Source organism: Cynocephalus volans, chromosome 13 (assembly GCF_027409185.1).
Source record: "Cynocephalus volans isolate mCynVol1 chromosome 13, mCynVol1.pri, whole genome shotgun sequence".
Classification (NCBI taxonomy): domain Eukaryota; kingdom Metazoa; phylum Chordata; class Mammalia; order Dermoptera; family Cynocephalidae; genus Cynocephalus; species Cynocephalus volans.
The window spans coordinates 68,615,450-68,634,205 of NC_084472.1; the positions used below are offsets into that span (position 1 = coordinate 68,615,450).

Genomic DNA, 18,756 nt, shown 5'->3' on the forward strand with positions numbered 1-18,756 from the left:
TAAAGTTTCTTCCCATGGAAAAGGGTCTGGCTAACGTACCCAAGGACCCACTGCTGGCCCAGGCCCTGCAGGGTGGAGGCAAGAACGCTTTCACTTTCTATTCTTTATTCTATTCAGTGTCAGAACAAAGAGTGAAACCAGCAGCAGCAGCAGAGGGTTTGCTCCCAGCCCCCGCCCCCAGCCTTCGTCTGGGATCCCTGCTGCTCGGTGGGAGACAGGCGCATGTCCTCGGTCGGTCGAGGCAGTCCAGGCCAGAGCCAAGGCTCCGACGGCTCAGCACACAGACCGTGCAGCTCCCTCCAGCTGTCGGCTAGAGCCAGGGGAGGGCGGGATGCTGAAGCCCTGCCTGCGACTGACAGAACGCAGTGGGAGGAAGGGCCGGGAGGGCAGTGGTTAGCACAGCAGAGGGTGTGGACATCCTCCTAAAAGTTGAAGTACTTAAAGATAAATTTTTAAAGATAAGACCAAGCACAGGGCGCTTGGAACTCCTGAGCAAGAGAATTTCTCATAAGTGTCCCATGGCCAAGGGAGAGCTGATCAACCTCCACAGAGCTACCTGTCCCCTCCCTCAAGAATACATTCTATGACCAGGACACCCCTGCCCTGGCCCCTAACCCCAAGCCCCCATTTTCACCGTCCCCTTCTCCAGCCCCCGTCTCTTCTTTTTTTTGGCGGCTGGCCAGTGTGCGGATCTGAACACTCAGGCCTCCGTGTTATGACACCACGCTCTAACAACGTGGCTAACCAGCCAGCCCTACCCAGCTCCTCTTTCTTCTTTCTGCAAAGGCAAGAGGCCAGTAGTAAACTCTCTAAATCCCCTGATTTCGTTGGACGAGTAGTTCAAGATCAAGCATGACTACAACGCAAGGAAACGGACAGAAGATAAAGGAGCATGAGGGAGGGAAGCAAAGATCCCATCCAGAGACCTTAAGGGCAGGATTCGCACCCACAGCCAGTCCTCTGGGCCTGGGGTCAAAAGTGCGGCAGCAGCCGTGGAGAGGGAGAAACGCACAGGCAGTGAGAGGTGGAGTGACAGCACGCTGTGCCAGAGCCCCGCTGCCAGGACCGCCCCACCGTGACCAGCCCTGTAGAGTGAGCCCGGCCCAGCCGCGCCTCCACGCCCAGGCATGGGCTCCCACTGACATCTGAACTGTTCTCTCTCCTGACAGCTGCTGCTTTCCTTCTTCTCCTGCGGTGGCTTCTTCACATTTCTCTTTTTATTTTGCACTGGAGAGGAGCACCAAATAACTTTACCTGGTCCCAGCCAGCCACCAAAAAAAAAAAAAAAAAAACCACCAAACCGACAATGTTGCCAATAACACTAAGGTCAAGGGTTTGGATCCCACACCAGCTAGCAGCAAAAGGGAAAAAAACCAAACTTTCTTTTTAATGAAAATTTTCTGAATAAAAAAACAATAAAAGTTTGAATTTTTATTTAGAAAAATGGGTTACAAAAAACAGCCTATGTTGTCTCAGAGAGCCTACATTAAAGTTTTCCTGGGTGCCCTGAGTTCCTGGAGGCCCACAGGAGCCACTCCCACCTGCCTGTGTGCCACCCTGGCTCTTGGCTCTGTCCCACAGAGCTTGGGGATCCAGCCTCATTCTCTTACTAACTGAGGCCACAGAGGGATCGTGAACAGCTCATCAGCACCATCTACTGGACCAAGTTCTTGATCCATTCGTGGAAGGCATGGCTCACTTTTATCTTGATTTTAAACACTGCTTAGTACATTTCTCATACTCAATAATACATTTGTATTGTGAAATGAGTGGCTATACTATTATTTTTTATAATGACTGTATTGCGATATAGTTCATATACCTTACAATTCACCCATTTAAAGTGCGGAATTCAATGTTTTTTAGCATATCCAGAGTTGTACAACTGTTGCCACGATCAGTTTTAGAACATTTTCATCACCCAGAAAGAACATCCTACTCATTAGCAGTCACCCCCCATTGTCCCCTAGGTAACCATCAATCTACTTTCTGTCTTTATGAACTTGTCTACTCTGGACTTCCATATAAATGCGACAGATGTGTTCAAGGCTCATCTGTGCTGTGGCATGTGTCAGTACTTTATTCCTTTTTATGGCCAAGAACTTCATCCCTTTGTATGGTCAAATAATATTTCATCATGTGGATACACCCCATTTTTTTTATCTGTTCGTCTGTTGACGGACATTTGGGTTGTTTCTGCCTTTTGGCTACTGTGAATAATGCTGCTGTAAACATCCATGTCCATGTTTCTGTATGGACATATGTTTGCACTTCTCTTGTGTATACACTTACAAGTGGAACTGCTGGGTCACATGGAAACTCCATATTTAATCGTTTGAGGAATTGCCGGACTGTTTTGCAAAGCAGCTGGTCCATTTTACATTTCCACCAGCAGTGTGTAAAGGTTGTAATTTCTCCACACTTGAAATATGACTTTTTGATTCTAGCCATCCCAGTGGGTATGAAGTGGTGTCTCATTGTGATTGGATTTTCATTTCTCCATAGTTAATGTTGTCGAGCATGTTTTCATGTGCTTATCGGTCATTTCTATATTTTCTTTGGAGAAATGTCTATTCAAATCCTTTGCCCATTTTTAAATTGGGTTATTTGTCTTTTTATTATTAAATTGTAATAGTTCATTAAATAATAGACACAAGTTCTTTATTGGATATATAATTTGCATTTTTTTCCCATTCTGTGGGTTTTCTTTTCACTTTCTTGATTGTGTCCTTTGAAACATAAACATTTTTGTTTTTGATGAAGTCCAATTTATCTGTTTTTCTTTGGTTGCCTGTGCTTTTGGTGTTATAGCTAAGAAGCCATTGCCTGATTGAAGGTTAGGAAGATTTGTGCCTATATTTTTTTAAGAGTTCTATGGGTTTAACACTTGCATTTAGGTCTTTGACACATTTGGAGTTAATTTTTGCACATGGTGTGAGGAACAGGTCCAACTTCATCCTTTGCATGTGGACGTGCAGTTGTCCTGGCGCCATCTGGTAAGAAGTCTATTTTCTGCCCCACTGGATTATTTCGGCACCTTTGCTGGAAATCAGTTCTTCGTAAATATGAGAGTTCATTTCCGAACTTTCAATTCTGTCTGACTGATGTGTTTGTGTATCCTTCAGCCAGTAGCACACTTCTTGATAGTTTATGATTATTCTTAAGGTTTGCATTTCCCCATGGCTAATGTTGTCAAGCATCTTTTCATGTGCTTATTGGCTATTTGTATACTTTCTTTGGAGAAATGTCTATTTAAATCCTTTGCCGATTTTTAAACTGGTGTTCTTTGAAAAAGTTATGATTATTCTGGTTTATTTCTTTTTCTTTTTCTCTTTTGGTGGCTAGCCAGTGCAGAGATCTGAACCCTAAATGCACAATTGTTTTTTTTTTTTTTTTTTTTTTTGGCAACTGCCCTGTATGGGGGTAATTATTCTGGACTTCAAAATTTAAACTATCTTATTAGAGCGTTTTGATATACTTTCCTACTTCAAAAAAAGGGAAAGGAAACTTCCAAAGTCAAAAACTTCTGGCCTGATCTGGCTGGTTAGTTCAGTTGGTTAGAGCATGGTGTTGCAATGCCAAGGTTAAGCATTCAGATCCCAGTAGGCCAGCCAGAAAAAAACAAACAAAAAACACTTCTGCCCTGAATGTCAGCCGCTATCCTGCTGACCCCTCCCCAAGCCTGCTCCCCTTCTCCCTCAGCGTTCATCCTAATTTCTGTCCTCTCTGCTCCCATGATGACACTGTCTGCCTTTCAGGTCACTCTGGCTGCTTGCTATATTGGCAGCCAGTGACCTCTTCACTCAAAGCCACATGCTTTTCAATATCTGATTGATTGGGTCCTTGGCAACAGTGAGGCCAAGCCCCTGATGTTAGTTGAGGAAATTAAGGCTCAGAGAGGCAAAGTAACTTGCTCAAAGTAGCACAGCTGGGATCTGGCAGGGCTGAACTTGATGCGAGGGCCCTCCTGACATTTGGGCCCATGAGCTCCCCATGACACCACCATGACTATTGCTTCTTATCAGCACCCCTCGCTCAAGGTCATGCATGTTCATGCTTGCAGGGGGAGGGATTTGGTCAGGAAAAGAGAGAAGGAAAGTGGATTCCATCCCTGCATCCACACCCACAGGCTCCAGGCTGGTGGAGGGTCCAAGGTAGTCCCCGAAATTCATGGCCAGCTCATGAGTGTGGTCCGTTCACTTGGCTCTGAGTTCTTCATTCTACAGAGATCCATGGTCTGAGAAATGCAGGACCTCTCTTGGGTCCTGGCATAATGCTGTGGGAGAGTTATCTCACAGGCGTGGACAGGGGAGACCACATGCCCAGCCTGCCACCACCACGGGCTGAGGGTGACTGAGAAGGGAGGAGACCAGAGTTCTGGGCAGGTCCCTCATTCAGAGGTGAGGGAGGGATGGACCCATCAGTGGCTGAAGAGAGTGCCAGAGAGGTGGCAGGGAGCCAGAAAGACAGAGCTGCACTCTGGGGTCTTCCAAGTTGGCTGATTTTCAGTCCCCCAATGTCATTTATCACAGCATCATTTATCCGTTTATTTTGCTTGCTTGCTTTCTTTTTTTTTTTTTTTTTTGAAAATTTTTACTTATTCATTTATTTTAAAATAACGACAATAAATCCATTACACGGTGACATAAATAACTTATTTTATAAAAAACAAGAATTTATTCTAAAACATTATTTAAAAGTACTTAGTGAGAAGAATGACATTGTTTTATTCTTTCCAAATATCTTTAATGTCTGACTTAACACAACTAAATTTGCTGTTCTGGTTGAAGAACTGGTTGAAGAAAATCTGACTTCACACAGATATATAAATAGAAAATGAAGATTTTTTAATGGGCTTTTCAGGTAATTATGGATATTCCCCTTGCTTTCTTTTTAAAGTATTCTAACTTCAGGAGCTGGTGAAAAGAAGCCCCATAATACTGCAGAGGATTTTAGGCTTTCCTCACAAATTATTTTTTCTCATAAAGTGGTTCACCCCATATAGAAGTTATGTGTGTGTGTGTGTGTGTGTGTGTGTGTGTGTGTGTGTGAGACCTCACTCTTCTCTCTTCCAAATGTACCCTTCACACCTGGAAGGTGCACTTACCTTCATAAGGAGCGAAAGAAAGACTACAACCTAGGAATAAACTGAATTATGTTCTTTAAGGACAAGCTTGTTAACTTGGTTTCTGTCTTATTAAAATGTGTTAGCATTGAAAATGAAGTGTTTGGAGAAAGATGAAGCAAAAAAAAAAAAAAAGAAAGAAATTTCTAGTTCTACCACCTTCTGTTATTTTAGTCTTAACTGAATTGAAACAGCTGTGTTGGGTAACAGCCTTCCTTCGACTGTTTGAAAGATGAGAGTCCAAAAGCCAGTGTTTATTTTCAATTGTTCCTCCCCATCAACCCTTCACAGGCTCATCTCTCCTTGCTTGGCTGCTGCTACTTGAAGGGGGATGTCCCCTTGTCCTCACCACCCCCCAGCCTGATAGAAAGCATCTTCTGATACATCGATCTCCATCAGAATGAATTTGTGCAGGTAGGAGAAACCATACGTACAAAAAGCTTGGATGATGCCCCTTGGTATCTGGGTGAAATGATTATTTGCTGGGAGATGTAGAATTTTTGGCCTGACAACTTAATTGCATTTAAAATGCCTATGACTCCTCATTAATCAGTATTCACTAGATCTATGTAAGAGATCCCTCCTGACCACTCCTTGTAAAAGGGGCACTCTCAGCTCATTCCAGCACACCTGATCTAGGGACATCCATTGAGAGATGACCAGCAGACTCTGCTGGGCTCACGTTTACTCTGGTCCATCAGATTAACCTGTAAATAAAACCACCTGGCTCTAGGTGAGGTCCAGACAGAGCTGGAGAGCTGGAGAGCTCTGCAAAGTTCAGTGTCAGTGTTTGTTTAAGGCTCACCTTTACTCCTAGCTCACCCTACGCTGTCTGCACATGGCATGGGCATGAATGTGGAGGAGGAAGGGGAAAGAGGGAGCAGAAGAGGACAGGGAGGAGTGAGTGGGAGGAGCAGGAGCTGCTATGTCCCGCAGTCTCGTCCCCCTCTCCTGGGCTCCCTCACCCCCACCTGGGCATCTGGGCCACCACCACAGCCCCCACACTGAGGGCAATTGTTTGTGCTCACCAGCCTGGGAGCTCCTCAAGGTCTCCTGTCTGGCATGTGATAGGTGTTCAATATACGTTTATTGGATCAATCAACCAATTTCAGGAATATCATTTTTCGAACAAGTAGATGTGAAACCTTTGTGTTTCATGCTAAAGGCACGAAGCCGGGTGTCCGGACCACTGTTCCTAAGCTTGACCATCATGTAATCCTTCTTCTTACTGTAATATAAACTTGACATAAATGCCTCTCGGATTTTCAGAGTGGGATTTCCAGAACAAGCTGGAATTAACAAGGGGCTGAGAAACGGCGTGTGGTGGGGATCAATGCTGATTTGGGCCTTTCGGCCAAAACGTTTCCTCTTCCCAAGTTCCTCAAACGTACCCACATCCATGTGGTTTAGGGAGAACTCAGCAGCACTACCCTATGAAGTTCAGTTTAAAAACGTAAAACACAACATTCACTTAAGATTAAATAAATTCCTGTATAATAAAAGTAACAGTGCTGTAACCAGGATAGAGAGAGTGAACCAAAATAAGTGAGGGAGGGGAGTCTAAGGTCAGTCACGCAAAATAGTGTAGTTTTCATTAAAACGATGCCTATCCCAGTATAAGCCACTCAGGTGCCAACATGTGGATGTGAATGATTATTATTAATTCAGCATTAGCCAGCATTTACTGAGTGTCTGCTGGGTGCTAAGTCTCACACACACATTATCTCAGTTAAGCTCCACCAGAGCTCTCCTAGCACAAATGAGAAAACTGCGGCTAAGAGAGGTTGAGGAACCTAGCTAGAGTCACACGCTATATCAGGCAGGACCAGTGTCAGGAACTGCAGCTGCCACCTACATCAGAGGAGTTTAGCACTGGGTCAGGCTGCCCACTGGGTCCTAGAGGTGCAGGGAGGGCCAGCCACAAAGTCTAAGTGCAAAGGTGTCAGGAGGAGCCCTGCAGCACAGCTGAGGTTAAATCCATGTGACCTAAGTGACCCAGAGGCCTCCAGGGGCATTTGTGGGAAGCCAAGAGTCCTGGAGAAAGCCTGGCTGCCCAGCTGGGGAGAGCCCGCCAGCTCTTGTTTTTTTTTTTTTTTTTTTTTTTTTCCTGTGGCTGGCTGGCAGGTGGACCAAACCCTTGACCTTGGTGTTATAAGACTGTGCTGTAACCAACTGAGCTAACCAGCCAGCCCGCTCAGTTCTTAATGACTAGGAACAGCGGGCAGGAACTTGCCCCTCTTCACAAACCTGCAGGACCCAATGAAGGCTCAGGCCGGGTATTAGGAAGAAGCTTCCTCCCACCTGTCCTGCCTAGTCTGTATTAACCAGGCGTCTCTGACCTCCAGGTTCTAACCAGCCACTAGCTCATTGGCTGGATGCTTTTGATGTTTACCGTGTTTACCAGCATGGTCTCCAGGGCTTGAGCCCCTATAGAGTACCCAGCGACCTGCCATCTCCTGCCATCTCCTGTCCTTGCACTGTCCCCACCCCCAGTGGACGTGGGGTCGCCCCTCATGCTGACCGCCTTGTTGCTTTTACTCACAGACGCTGAAGGAGTGGGTGGCCGTTGAGAGCGATTCTGTTCAACCCACACCTCGCTTCAGACAGGAGCTCTTCCAAATGATGGACGTGGCTGCAGACAAGCTCCAGAGCCTGGGGGCCAGCGTGGACACCGTGGACATGGGCGCTCAGCAGGTGCGGGCAGTCTCCCTGCGACCTAAGGAGCCACCACCCTGTGGACATCAGCCATGCGTCCATCTGGTGGTGGGCTGACCCTGATCCTCAACCAAAACCCCCGTAATCTCGATTCCCAATAATGAAGAAATATTCCACCTCGTGTCTAGATTGTCTTATGATTTCTAGTCATGTCAGGACTCTGGGGGTGGGGCTGGGGCTGGGACTGGACGCAGGTGGAGCGAAGGTCCAATGGTATAGAAAGGACCCCAACCCACTATTCACTTCCTGCTCACATGGTTCAAATGTCCCCCAAATTGTCCTTCCCCCTAAATTCATATGCATTGTTATCAAAGGGTCCATATACAGAGCTGCATTCTTTCATGAGAATCCAGGCTACATTGTGACGGCAACCTGAACCTTAAACGTCCCCTGCCACCTGCTTTAGCATCGATGAACCTAGGAGTGGTCCATGTTTTCTGGGACTCTGATGGCCTAATTTAAGCCAGTTGAGATCTGAGTTCATATGCAAGAACACGTTCAACTAACTATAATATTGTCAATGTGTATAAAGGAAGTACTTTACTTTTAATTATGTTTTGTATTTTAATTAAAAGTGTCTCATGGTACCCATTTTAGAGATGGAGAAAGTGATGCTCAGAAAAATGATGTGGGCTCTACAGGGCCCGAGGGGTAGAATGGGAAGGATTCCTCATGTCAAGTCTCTGAATTGTCAGGAAGAACAATACAGTGTTTTTTTAAAAATGTGATCCATTATCTTTCTGCAGTTGCCTGATGGTCAGAGCCTTCCCATACCTCCCGTCATACTAGCTGAACTGGGGAACGATCTGAAGAAACCCGCTGTGTGCTTCTACAGCCACTTGGACGTGCAGCCTGCTAAACAGGAGGACAGGTGGCTCACGGACATTTACACGCTGACGGAGGTGAATAGTGGTGATGGGCCGGGCTGGCGCATGATAAGGGCTTGCTTACGAGGTTTAGGAATTTAAGATGTGACTCTGCCCCTAGGCTCCAGGTCTTAACCTGTCATTGTTAAGGATGAATAGAAATGCTGCTGTCATAGTCTACCTGCTGGGTCAGTGAGGCTGATTTCCTTTCATTTGTGAAAGAAACTATGAAACTTTGTGCCCTGGATGAGGGATCTTTGGCTGTGACGAAAATAGTCTTCTAGGTCACACATTTTCCTTTTTAAAAATAACAAATGTAGTTCATATTTTATAAGGAAAAGAGAAAGTTTAATAAAGATATGCATGTATCTTTTTTTCATTCTGCTAATTGTAAAATATCACAATGACAGGCTCTGCCACGTGTCGTTCTGACTCAAATCCTCAGGTCCTTTCTTGAATGCCAATGAAATAGCTAATTACCATGAAGGTCAATGGGATCTGTATATTTCACATCAGCTTATTTTATCTGACTAGCTGATGACCACACTATCTGCCCATAAGAAATCGTACTTTGTCATTTCAGAGCAAGATCTGTGCCTGTAATATTAGAAAACACCTAAAATTGTTACCCGTAAAAAGACATTGGTTTTTTAACTCACTCAACTTGCCAGAGGTGTCTATGCTCTTCTGAAAATTCTTCTCTCATTTCTAAAGGAAAACTTTACGAACGAGGAACGATGGACACAAAGGCCCTGTGTTAGTTTGGATGAGCGCTGTGAGCGCCCTCGGAGCCCTGGAGCAAGTAGGGGGCCAGTCGTGTCTGGGAGAGAACAGGAGCAGGAGGAGTGTGGGCGCTCGAGAACACTCCCCATGTCACTTACTGTCCCCAGAAGTCTTCAGAGGTGTGCACTATAACTACATCTGCTTCACAGATGACAAGAGTAAGGCTTGGGAAGCTTAGGGGAACTTTCACAAGTGACAGCTCCATCCGTCCAGTATGGATTGAGCCTACAATGCTGTTACCACATTCAAAAACAAAACAGCAAAAAACAGGATGAGCCTGTGGCTAAGTTACTGTCTGCTGGGACTTGCCCTTGTTTTTAACTCTTATCTTTTTTTGTCTTACCTTCCTTCTTATCACGAAGTGTGATTTTGTTAACAAATACACTCAGTCACTTTAAAAAATATATCAGGTGCTTTGCAAATGATCAAGACAGAAATCTCTGCTACTTGACATTCTGTCTGAATCCTTGGATCTCTTTTCCTGAGAGCCCAGTAGTCCTCATTAGACAGCCACAGAGGTGTCTGGGAGGAGGGCAGAGTGCAGCTTTGAATGGGGTGGGCCCTCTCTTTCCGGCCACCAGAGAACATTATTGGTAAATCCAGATTTTCATTTTTAACTGTCTCATAATGTGTTCTCAAAGAAATGGTTTCATCTCAAACTACTCTCTTCTCTTCTACTCATGAACGTGCTCAGACTCCAAGAGAGGATTGAACCTAGCTGTGTGGCCATGGGCAAGTGACCTGACCTCTTGGCCTCCGATTCCATCCTGTGGAAATGAGCACATCGATCCAGGTGGCCAGCTCTCTGACACTGCGTGTCTCAATCCCTATTTTCATTTCACACAGAAATGGCCTGCATGGATCCTAAGCAACCTTGAGGTGGGGACAGCCTGGACCTTCGCTGCCAGCCCCCTCCCACCCACCACCCAGGACATCTGGGAACCTGCGTGTTGGGAGGACCCCCCCATTGTTGCTGGGCCAGCTCTGTGTTCAGGGAAACTTGTGAGGAAGGAGGCAGCTTCCGGCTTGAAATTGCGTGAGAGGGGAGGACAGTCACTACCATGACTCCCAAGGCCCTTGCCATGGGAAGCCAACCTGCTGTCTGCTCCCTGGACTTCAAAGTTGTGGGAATACTGTGTGCCAGGCACTACGGGAGGTCCTGGGGCTGCAAGTGCAGATGTCCATGGGCCTGGCTTTGGGTGTTTGCACCTCACTCCCTGGTTCACACTGGACCTGCTTCATGGCTCTGGGACTTCTGGGACACAGTGAGAAAGCCTTAGCATTCTAGAAAGCTCTAGAACTAGTTTCTCTTCTGCTCAGATCCAACTTACTGGGTGTCCATTGTTCAACATTCCTCGAAGTACAGTTTGGAATAGGAAGTCTGATGTCGGCAATTTTGCAATCATACAGAAATATTCAGAAGCAGCTCCTAGAAACATTATTCCTTGCAGTGTTACAACCGCAAGGAGGCTATGTGCTAGCTTTGCAAGTGGTGGGACATGCATGGGAATTAGAGCTGCTTCCAAACTCATCCTCACAAGTCATCAGCTCTGGAACCTGTGTGCAGAAGGATTTCGTGGAGTAACCTTAAAAACAGACAGCCTTTCAACCTTTTCCTCCTCTTACTTACATGGCTTCATTGCACTGAGCACTTTTGAACACTGGAAATTGAAGAAGAAAACAGGGCCCATTTGTGGGGTTTACAGACAAAGAAGAAAATGGCATGACTCACAGCACAAACCTCGTGCCCATCCTCCCTCTGCCCCAGGCAGAAGGCTCTGGGGAGTGGTCCCCTTTGGAGACAGAGGAGGTTTGAGGCCTAAGTTTCTGCGTATCACCTGTGCTGGGCAGAGCCACCTCAGGGCACCGTCTGCACAGGATAAACGCGCCGGTGGAGCAGCCCTGCCCAGCTTGAGGCTTCAGGCTTAGATACTGACAGTGCTGCTCCCAAGTGCCATCCATCACAGCAGATGTCCTTCTAGGGGGCCTGTCTTGGAGGCTGTTCATCAGATGCCAGGGCCTTCTCTTTCAGGAGTTTATCTTCTCTTGAGACATAGGCAGATGAGAGAGGAGTTAACTACTCTGGACTCAACTCCATTATTTGGCTGAGAAAGACAAACTCAATAAATCAGAACCTATTTCTGGCTGGGTCCTGCTGACCACTACAAAGCCACCTTCTTATCCATGATGCTTGCACTAAATAAGCCCCAAACATTGCATGCGGCCTTGGCTTCTCTCGCTCTCCTTCCCTCTCTCTCTTTCTCTCTTTCCTTTCTTTCTTTTTCCCCTCTCTCTCTCTCCCTTCCTTCCTTCCCTCCTTTCTTCTTTCCTTTCTTCCTCTCTTTTCTTTTATTTTTCTTTTTTCTAAGGAATAAGCAATATTTGTAAGAAAGTTCCTATGTATAAAGGCCAAAATCTGTTTTGCTCATTTTTTTTTTTTTTTTTTTTTTGGTGGCCGCTGGTACAGGAATGGAACCCTGAACCTTGGTGTCATCAGCACCACGCTCTAACCAACTGAGCTAGCCGGCCAGCACTGCTTTATTTTTAAAATTTCAACTCTCAAAGTTACCTACTCAAAAACAAAACATAAGAAATATTCAGTGCCTGTGGACAAGTCGGTTAATCTCTCTAAGCCTCATTTTCCTCATCTGTGAACTAGGAATGATAATTTCTACCTCTTGGGTGTGTGAGAAGGTTAAATGAAGAGACGTCTGCAGAGGTGCTCTCATGGCACCCGGCCTTCGGTGGGTTAGATCCTCTCTGCTCCCCTCTCTCGTCCTGCCTGCAGAGCGCTGGACCACACAGCAGCACAACACACGCTCTCACTGAGGGGGTGAGGGGTTCAAGTGCACACTTCACAGTGCAGAGGTGAGTGTGGACGGCAACCTGCAGATCTGCCTGCTGGCCCTCCAACACGTAGCAGCTATTGGTTTGTATTTTATTAAACATGATTTGCCAGAAAACTCTTAGGATTTCCAACTACTTCTCAGCAATTGTTTGCTACTTTAACGTTAATAAAGAACTTAGGAATATTAAGATTTCAGAACTTTAGGTTGACTTCCTGAGATACACAGAAACACAAGTGACGCATTTGAATGAATCATTATCCCCAAACGCCTTTATCCAACTGCTTTTCTTTCTGTTTTTTTTAAAAAGTAATGATACTCTTTATTGAGAATTAGTTAAAATGATGAGACACTGGAAATAACCAAAATGTTTTATGTGGGACATTCGTTTCTGAACATACAGTGCATTCATAAAATGAAATATTACTCAGCTATGTTTTAAGAAAATCTTTTATAATCCAATTCAGAATAAAGTTTATTTTTTTATTGAAACATTGATTATACATTTTTATGGGTACAGAGTTATATTTTAATACATGTATACAATGTGTGGTGATCAAATCAGGGTAATTAGCATATTCATCATTGCAAAACAATCATTTCTTTGTGATGTGAACATTTGATCTCTCTTCTAGACATTTGATAACATACAGTAAATCATTATTAATGGAAAATAAGGTCTTTTGGTGTACAGCTGAGCTAGGCATTCAACTTCTTTCCTTTTTCTTTCCGACTTGTTTTCTAACACGTAATCCTCTGTTTATCAGAGGGGAGTCGAGCCCCCTCCTTAGAACTGATCAGCATGTTTATGCTGTGCCGTTTATCATCATGTAATTACTTGGAGAGTTCCCTTGCATATATGTTCTGTGCTCTAGGAAAAGATTTTGACCTCTCCCCTTAATGTGGCTCTCAAAAATATGAAGTTATAAATTATAAAGATACGAAAAGATCAAAGCTAAATGGGGAAGAGGCATGTTGTAAAAGTTTTAAAGGAGCTATTCTGTGCCCTAATATTAACTAGAGAAAAACTCAAGTTTCATTTTGCTTCAAGATCAAAGCCTCTGAATAAGTTAAAAGGCAGATTGAAATCACAGCTGAAAAATAACAGATACTTGAAATAAAAATTATCCTGAGGCTTAACAATCTTTCAAAGGAACGAGTTCTCATTTATCATGTTCAGAATTATGAGGACAGAAAAATGATTTGTAATTGAGTAACCTTTCTTGAAAAATTTCTTTTGGGGAGAACGAGGAAAGCACCTTGCTCTGCAGCAGCACAGTAAAGCTCTGTGGGGTAGATGTTGCTTTTTCTTTAGGAATTCCTTCCCCAAATTCATTACCAAACATTATCCTGATGAGCCGCGCTGGAGTGTGTGCACTGGGCATCACCTTGAATCTTCACAATCTCAGTTAAAACTCCATTGCTGCAAACAGAGCTTTTGGGAACAGTCATCCATACATTGAACGTAAATACTAACTTAATGTATGTGTTTTAAAACCAAACAAATCCTGGATCTTAAAAGGTAAATGGGCAAGTTGTGCATTTTTTTGTTCTGTTGTTAATTCAGGATCTCCCCGTGAATATCAAATTCATCATTGAAGGGATGGAAGAAGCTGGTTTGTTGCCCTAGAGGAACTTGTCAAAAAAGAGAAGGACCGATCCTTCTCCAGCGTGGACTACATCGTAATTTCAGATAATCTGTGGATCAGCCATAGGAAGCTGGCACTCATTTTCGGAACCCGGAGGGAACAAGCTACTTCATGGTGGAGGTCTTCTCAGACAAGAGCATGGAGGGAGGCGTTCTGGGGCCATGAGCAGGAGTGAGGAATCCATCCTGTGTGCTTGGAGAGGAAGGGAGGAAGCTCTTCCCAGAGAAAGTTCTTACCTGGGACATTCAGCCTGGGCGGGGGGGGGGGGGGGTCACAGAAGTCTTGCAATTTGGGAGTTCACAAATGCTCCAAAACATGGAATGGATGTGCTTATATGGGCATTTTTACGGAAAGAGAATTCATAGGGGGCTGGGACTCACAAACCAAAAGGTTAAGAAACTGTGGCTGTGGAATTTGGTGGCAGAAATAGCAGCCCACGGAGAGATAAGGCAACTGCCTGATCAGATGCTGGGATGTCATAACATTACCTGCTCCACGGTGTGTGCCTGGGGTCTCAGTGGCAGGAGACCCAAGTGCGGTGGTGCAGGGGAAAGAGAAGGGGCACTGACATCGCCAAGGCCTGCATCTGAATTCTGGCTCCTACAGGTACAGCCTTGGGCAGGTGTCTTAATCCCTGAGCCTTAGTTACCCACCTCGAAAGTTGGCACAATGATGTCCCCTCCCAGGAATGTTGTGATTACTACATGTGATATTTAGTTCAGGGCTGGTGCATAGTTTCCTTCTCCTTTTCTCTTTTTCTATGAATATAGGCAACTTATGCTAACGCATGCAACTGAGAATCAGAAAGTCCCTCTGGGCAAATAATTAGTTATTTAGAAGCTTTAATCTGTTTTCTCCCAATTAGTCTACATGCCCTATCCAATCCCTGGGCACTTGAGAGACTCACCAGACAAGATGAAAACACACATGCTTTCACGTGCATTTGAAAAACAGGTGCATTCTATTTGCCAGTAATGATGTTGCTAAGTCCCAGGGGTACAGGACAGAATAAAACAGTCTGCCCTCAAGGAGCTCACTCCTAGTGAGATACAGACACTTAGACGATGTGAGAGTGTAAGGGAAGAGAGGAAGCAGCGACCATCCTGTAGAAACCGCTTTCAAGAACCATGGCTGTGAAAAGAAGAGCAAGACAGGATATAGCTAGAGGGAGCAGAGACTCCAGAGCCTTTAGCAGGCAGTATTAGGGGGAGCAGTGAGAGACCAGGTGGGGGGGATGGGGGAAAATTTATGAGAACAAAGGAGCTGAGGAGGGGGAAGGGATGAGATCCTGAGTCAAGAGAAGGAGTTAAGCTCTTCTGCAAGGGCATCAGGGAGGTAGAGAGATGAGAGGTGTGAAATCTCTCCCCTGCTATTGGCCTCTATTTTTTTCTTTTGAATAGGAAGTAAGTTTCTCTGCCGAGAAGCAATGGCTTGAAGCAGTTGCTATGGGGAATGGGGTAGAGAACAAACTAGAGCATGAAGCAGTGTCAGGCAGTAGTAAGGTAGAGAGTCACCTGTCCGTGTGGATGGATAACTTTTTGCAGCTGTGCTCACTAGCCAGGGACAGAGAAGGCCCAAGCAGGTAAGGCTGACCCAGGGCTGAGGTCATTTCAGACGGGTGTGATGGAGAGAGTAGGGAAAAGCAAACAAAGATGCTGGCCACAGGGAGGTTGAGCCATGAACCGTGGTATTTAGGTTGAATAAGGGAGAAAATAAAGATGGGATAACAATAGGTTGGGAATTCTTGGAAGGTCGAGGGACTGGATGTTGTGATGAGGACCAAGAACAGGGAATGCAGTATAGAGACAGGAGAGGGGGGAAGCCGTGATCAGAAGGTGGGATCAGGCAGCGTAAGATTTTAGAAGTGAGACTCTATATAAACTCGAGAGCTTTTCTTAGTATTATTGCCTACTAAGATAAAAGTCTTAAGCTGAAGTGACTAAAAGGAAGATTGACCTGGCAGTACATTAAAGATGGATTGGAGCAGGGAAGGACCAGCTGGGCAGGAAAGATAGGAGGGAATGAACTGAAGAGAAAATTTAAAAAACACTCACCTCATTAGAAATTGGTAACTAAATGGATGTAGTGTACATAGAAGAAATCAGGTTGGTAGGAAGTAATTGATGGAGATACTGAGCTCTATTCTAGATCTACTGAATTTCAGAAACTGAAAGCACATCCAAGTGGAATACGTTGTAAGCAACCAAAATGTTTAGGTCTGGTGTTCAGGTACAAGGTCAGACCCGCAGGGCTGAACACTAAAGGATATGGAGGTAGCAAATGAATCGTGTTCTCAAGTTCTTGAAGCTTTGTGGATAGAGGAAGAATGAGCCAAGGCTTAAGCTGTAGAGGTGGGAGGAAGAAAAGAAGTTATTGGAGGAGACTTCAATAGAGTTGTCCTGCAGGCAAGAGAAGAATAAAGAGGAGAAAGTTGATCAGCAACCAAGGAAGAAGCATGTGTCCGAGAAGAGGCATGATCAACAGTATGAGATGAAACCAAGAGAAAGACAACTGTATAAACATCAGTAACGTGGCCAAGGATGGCCTGGTGATCTTGGAAGGAATAGTGTTAAGGGAATTGTTGGGGAATGAAGCCAGTTTTAGGAGACTTGGGAGACAATGGGAAATGAGGAATGCAGAGGGGCAGAGACTCCGTGTCACGTGACTGAGGAATATGAAAAGTGAGGTCAGGTCTGGAGGCCACCTACCGGAGTCCCGAGAGTCACCACTTATCTTCCACTATGAAAGAGCTATTGCTAAGGAACCAAGGCAGTAAGTACGCCTCTTCTCTTTTAACTATTTTACAGGTGAAATGCAGAGATCAAGATTTTCATTCAGGAACCTTTGGTGGGATCCTTAATGAACCAATGGCTGATTTGGTTGCTCTTCTAGGTAATGCTTTATTTCATGTCACTTTGTAAGCATCACATGATTTGCTAGGGTACTGTTGTATTGGAGTGTGTACTGTGTGTCTCTCCTCCTCTGGTTTCTGAACCAGCTCTGAATAAGAAGGTAGTTGAAGAAAGACTATATTCCCAGCTTTTTCTCCCCTGGATAAATGTTCCCTAGGCCTATAATTAAGTCCGTGTTATTTCTTTTCATGTACTGAAATTCTTCTTTGATTCACCCCCTTTTCTTTTAATGGATATTGTGACACATCTGGCCAAACTCAAGGAAAAGAGGGTAGAGACCCAAAGGATTCAAAAGAAGGAGGGACAATCCCTGACTCTTTTCCTGCTGCTTCTAGAACGTGGGGTGAGGTGGGGGAGGGGTGGCATTCCCAAGCAAGCTGAACCACAAGTTCAACTTCAGTAGACCTGGCAGGACTTTTTGACTGAAGATAAATCAACAAAGTGATGACCGAACGGGAAAGGAACCAAGGGTCATAGTGAGTGGGACACTTCACACACTCCCCCAAGCAACCTGCATCACGCTGCGGTTGGAGCCCTGCAGCAGCCAAGCCCTGGGCTCATGGGGCGAGCTTCCCAGCACGTGGGTTCAGAGACAGTGACCAGCATGTGTCCTTGCACTGCCACAGACTAGCTGCGTGACGGTAGCAAGTTACGTATGTTCATTAGTCCTCTGTCTTCTCTCTTGTAAATGGGGCGTGATTACATATTTACCTAGTAAGAATTGTTTTGTGGATCCAGTAAGATGATGGATGTGGGTCACTTACCACAGTGGCTGGAACACAGTGTGTCCTTCCACAACTAATGGTCTGTCCTGGCCTGAGAGGTGCTTATCTTATCAAGAACTCCAGAGATGGAGCCAAATGTCAGTGCCGCTTGGCTTCATTTTTCTTTTTCTTTTTCTTTCTTTCTTTCTTTTTTTTTTCAGGCAATAAAGATGACATTTAATTGCTATTTACATGACAAATCATTTAGTAAACAATCATACTTGAATACTTCTAAGTGTTGCCAAGTCCCATTCCATAGGATTTAGCATTAATCTTAATGTCCAGATAACGGGAAACAGAACAGTTATCTACTGTCACAAATTCTCCACCCATTTCCCAGGTTCCAGGGTGCCACCATATCCTCCCCATGGCTCCCACAGTCAGTGCTGGTCACAGTATGACAGAGGCTGCAGTCCAGCTACCTGGGGCCTCCGGGAACAGCAGAGGCAGGATCCCGAGCTCAGAGACCGGAGTAAAGAAACTGGCTTCATTTTTCAATGTTGCTGTGACTCCAAGTGGCAGAGAGACTCCAGTGAGTTTGCTGCTTTTGCCCAACATCAAATCATTGCCCTTGACTTCCTGAGCATTGTCTGGGGTAGCCAAGTGGAAGTTCTTTGTCTTTCTCTGAGAGCTGGTTTTCCCAGGCTTGATTCACCTGAGCTGCCCAGGGTGGATGCCCTGGGGAGCCAAATAAGCTTAAACCTCAGGGGCCTCACCTGCGGGAGCCCCATCACTGTACTGGCAGTGACACTTGCAATTTTGTGTTTGTAATTGGTCATCTTTTTTAAAAAAAGGTTCACAGATTACATAAGCTTCAGACACCAGGGTAGCTTGATCTGCCCCACCGGGCACATATGGCTCAATTATGCAAATTTTACAATGTGCCCCTTTTGCACAGATAAGTTGCCAAAAAGCTTGCACCCCCTTGGCTTTGGCCATCCTGAGCAGGGTGCAATCAGCCCATGTGGCCAAACTATTGGGGGTCTCCTCAAGGTTTTTGGCATAATCTTTAGCTGTAGAATTTCTTCCTCCCTCACTGTCCCAAATTAAATAATGAAATTTATCTGTATTTCTATCATCTATTTATCTATTCCTT

At 45.1% G+C, this 18,756-nt stretch overlaps 1 protein-coding gene across 1 annotated transcript in view; it reads left to right on the forward strand.

The window, feature by feature from the left end:
* CNDP1 (carnosine dipeptidase 1) overlaps positions 1–18,756 on the forward strand; it is a 33,956-nt gene that overhangs the window by 3,013 nt on the left and 12,187 nt on the right. The window contains 10 exon segments of the mRNA XM_063076696.1: positions 5,417–5,447; positions 5,449–5,539; positions 7,670–7,819; positions 8,587–8,749; positions 9,421–9,447; positions 9,450–9,508; positions 13,903–13,951; positions 13,954–14,078; positions 14,081–14,104; positions 16,792–16,876. Of these exon segments, the coding sequence (XP_062932766.1) occupies positions 5,417–5,447; positions 5,449–5,539; positions 7,670–7,819; positions 8,587–8,749; positions 9,421–9,447; positions 9,450–9,508; positions 13,903–13,951; positions 13,954–14,078; positions 14,081–14,104; positions 16,792–16,876 (804 nt within the window).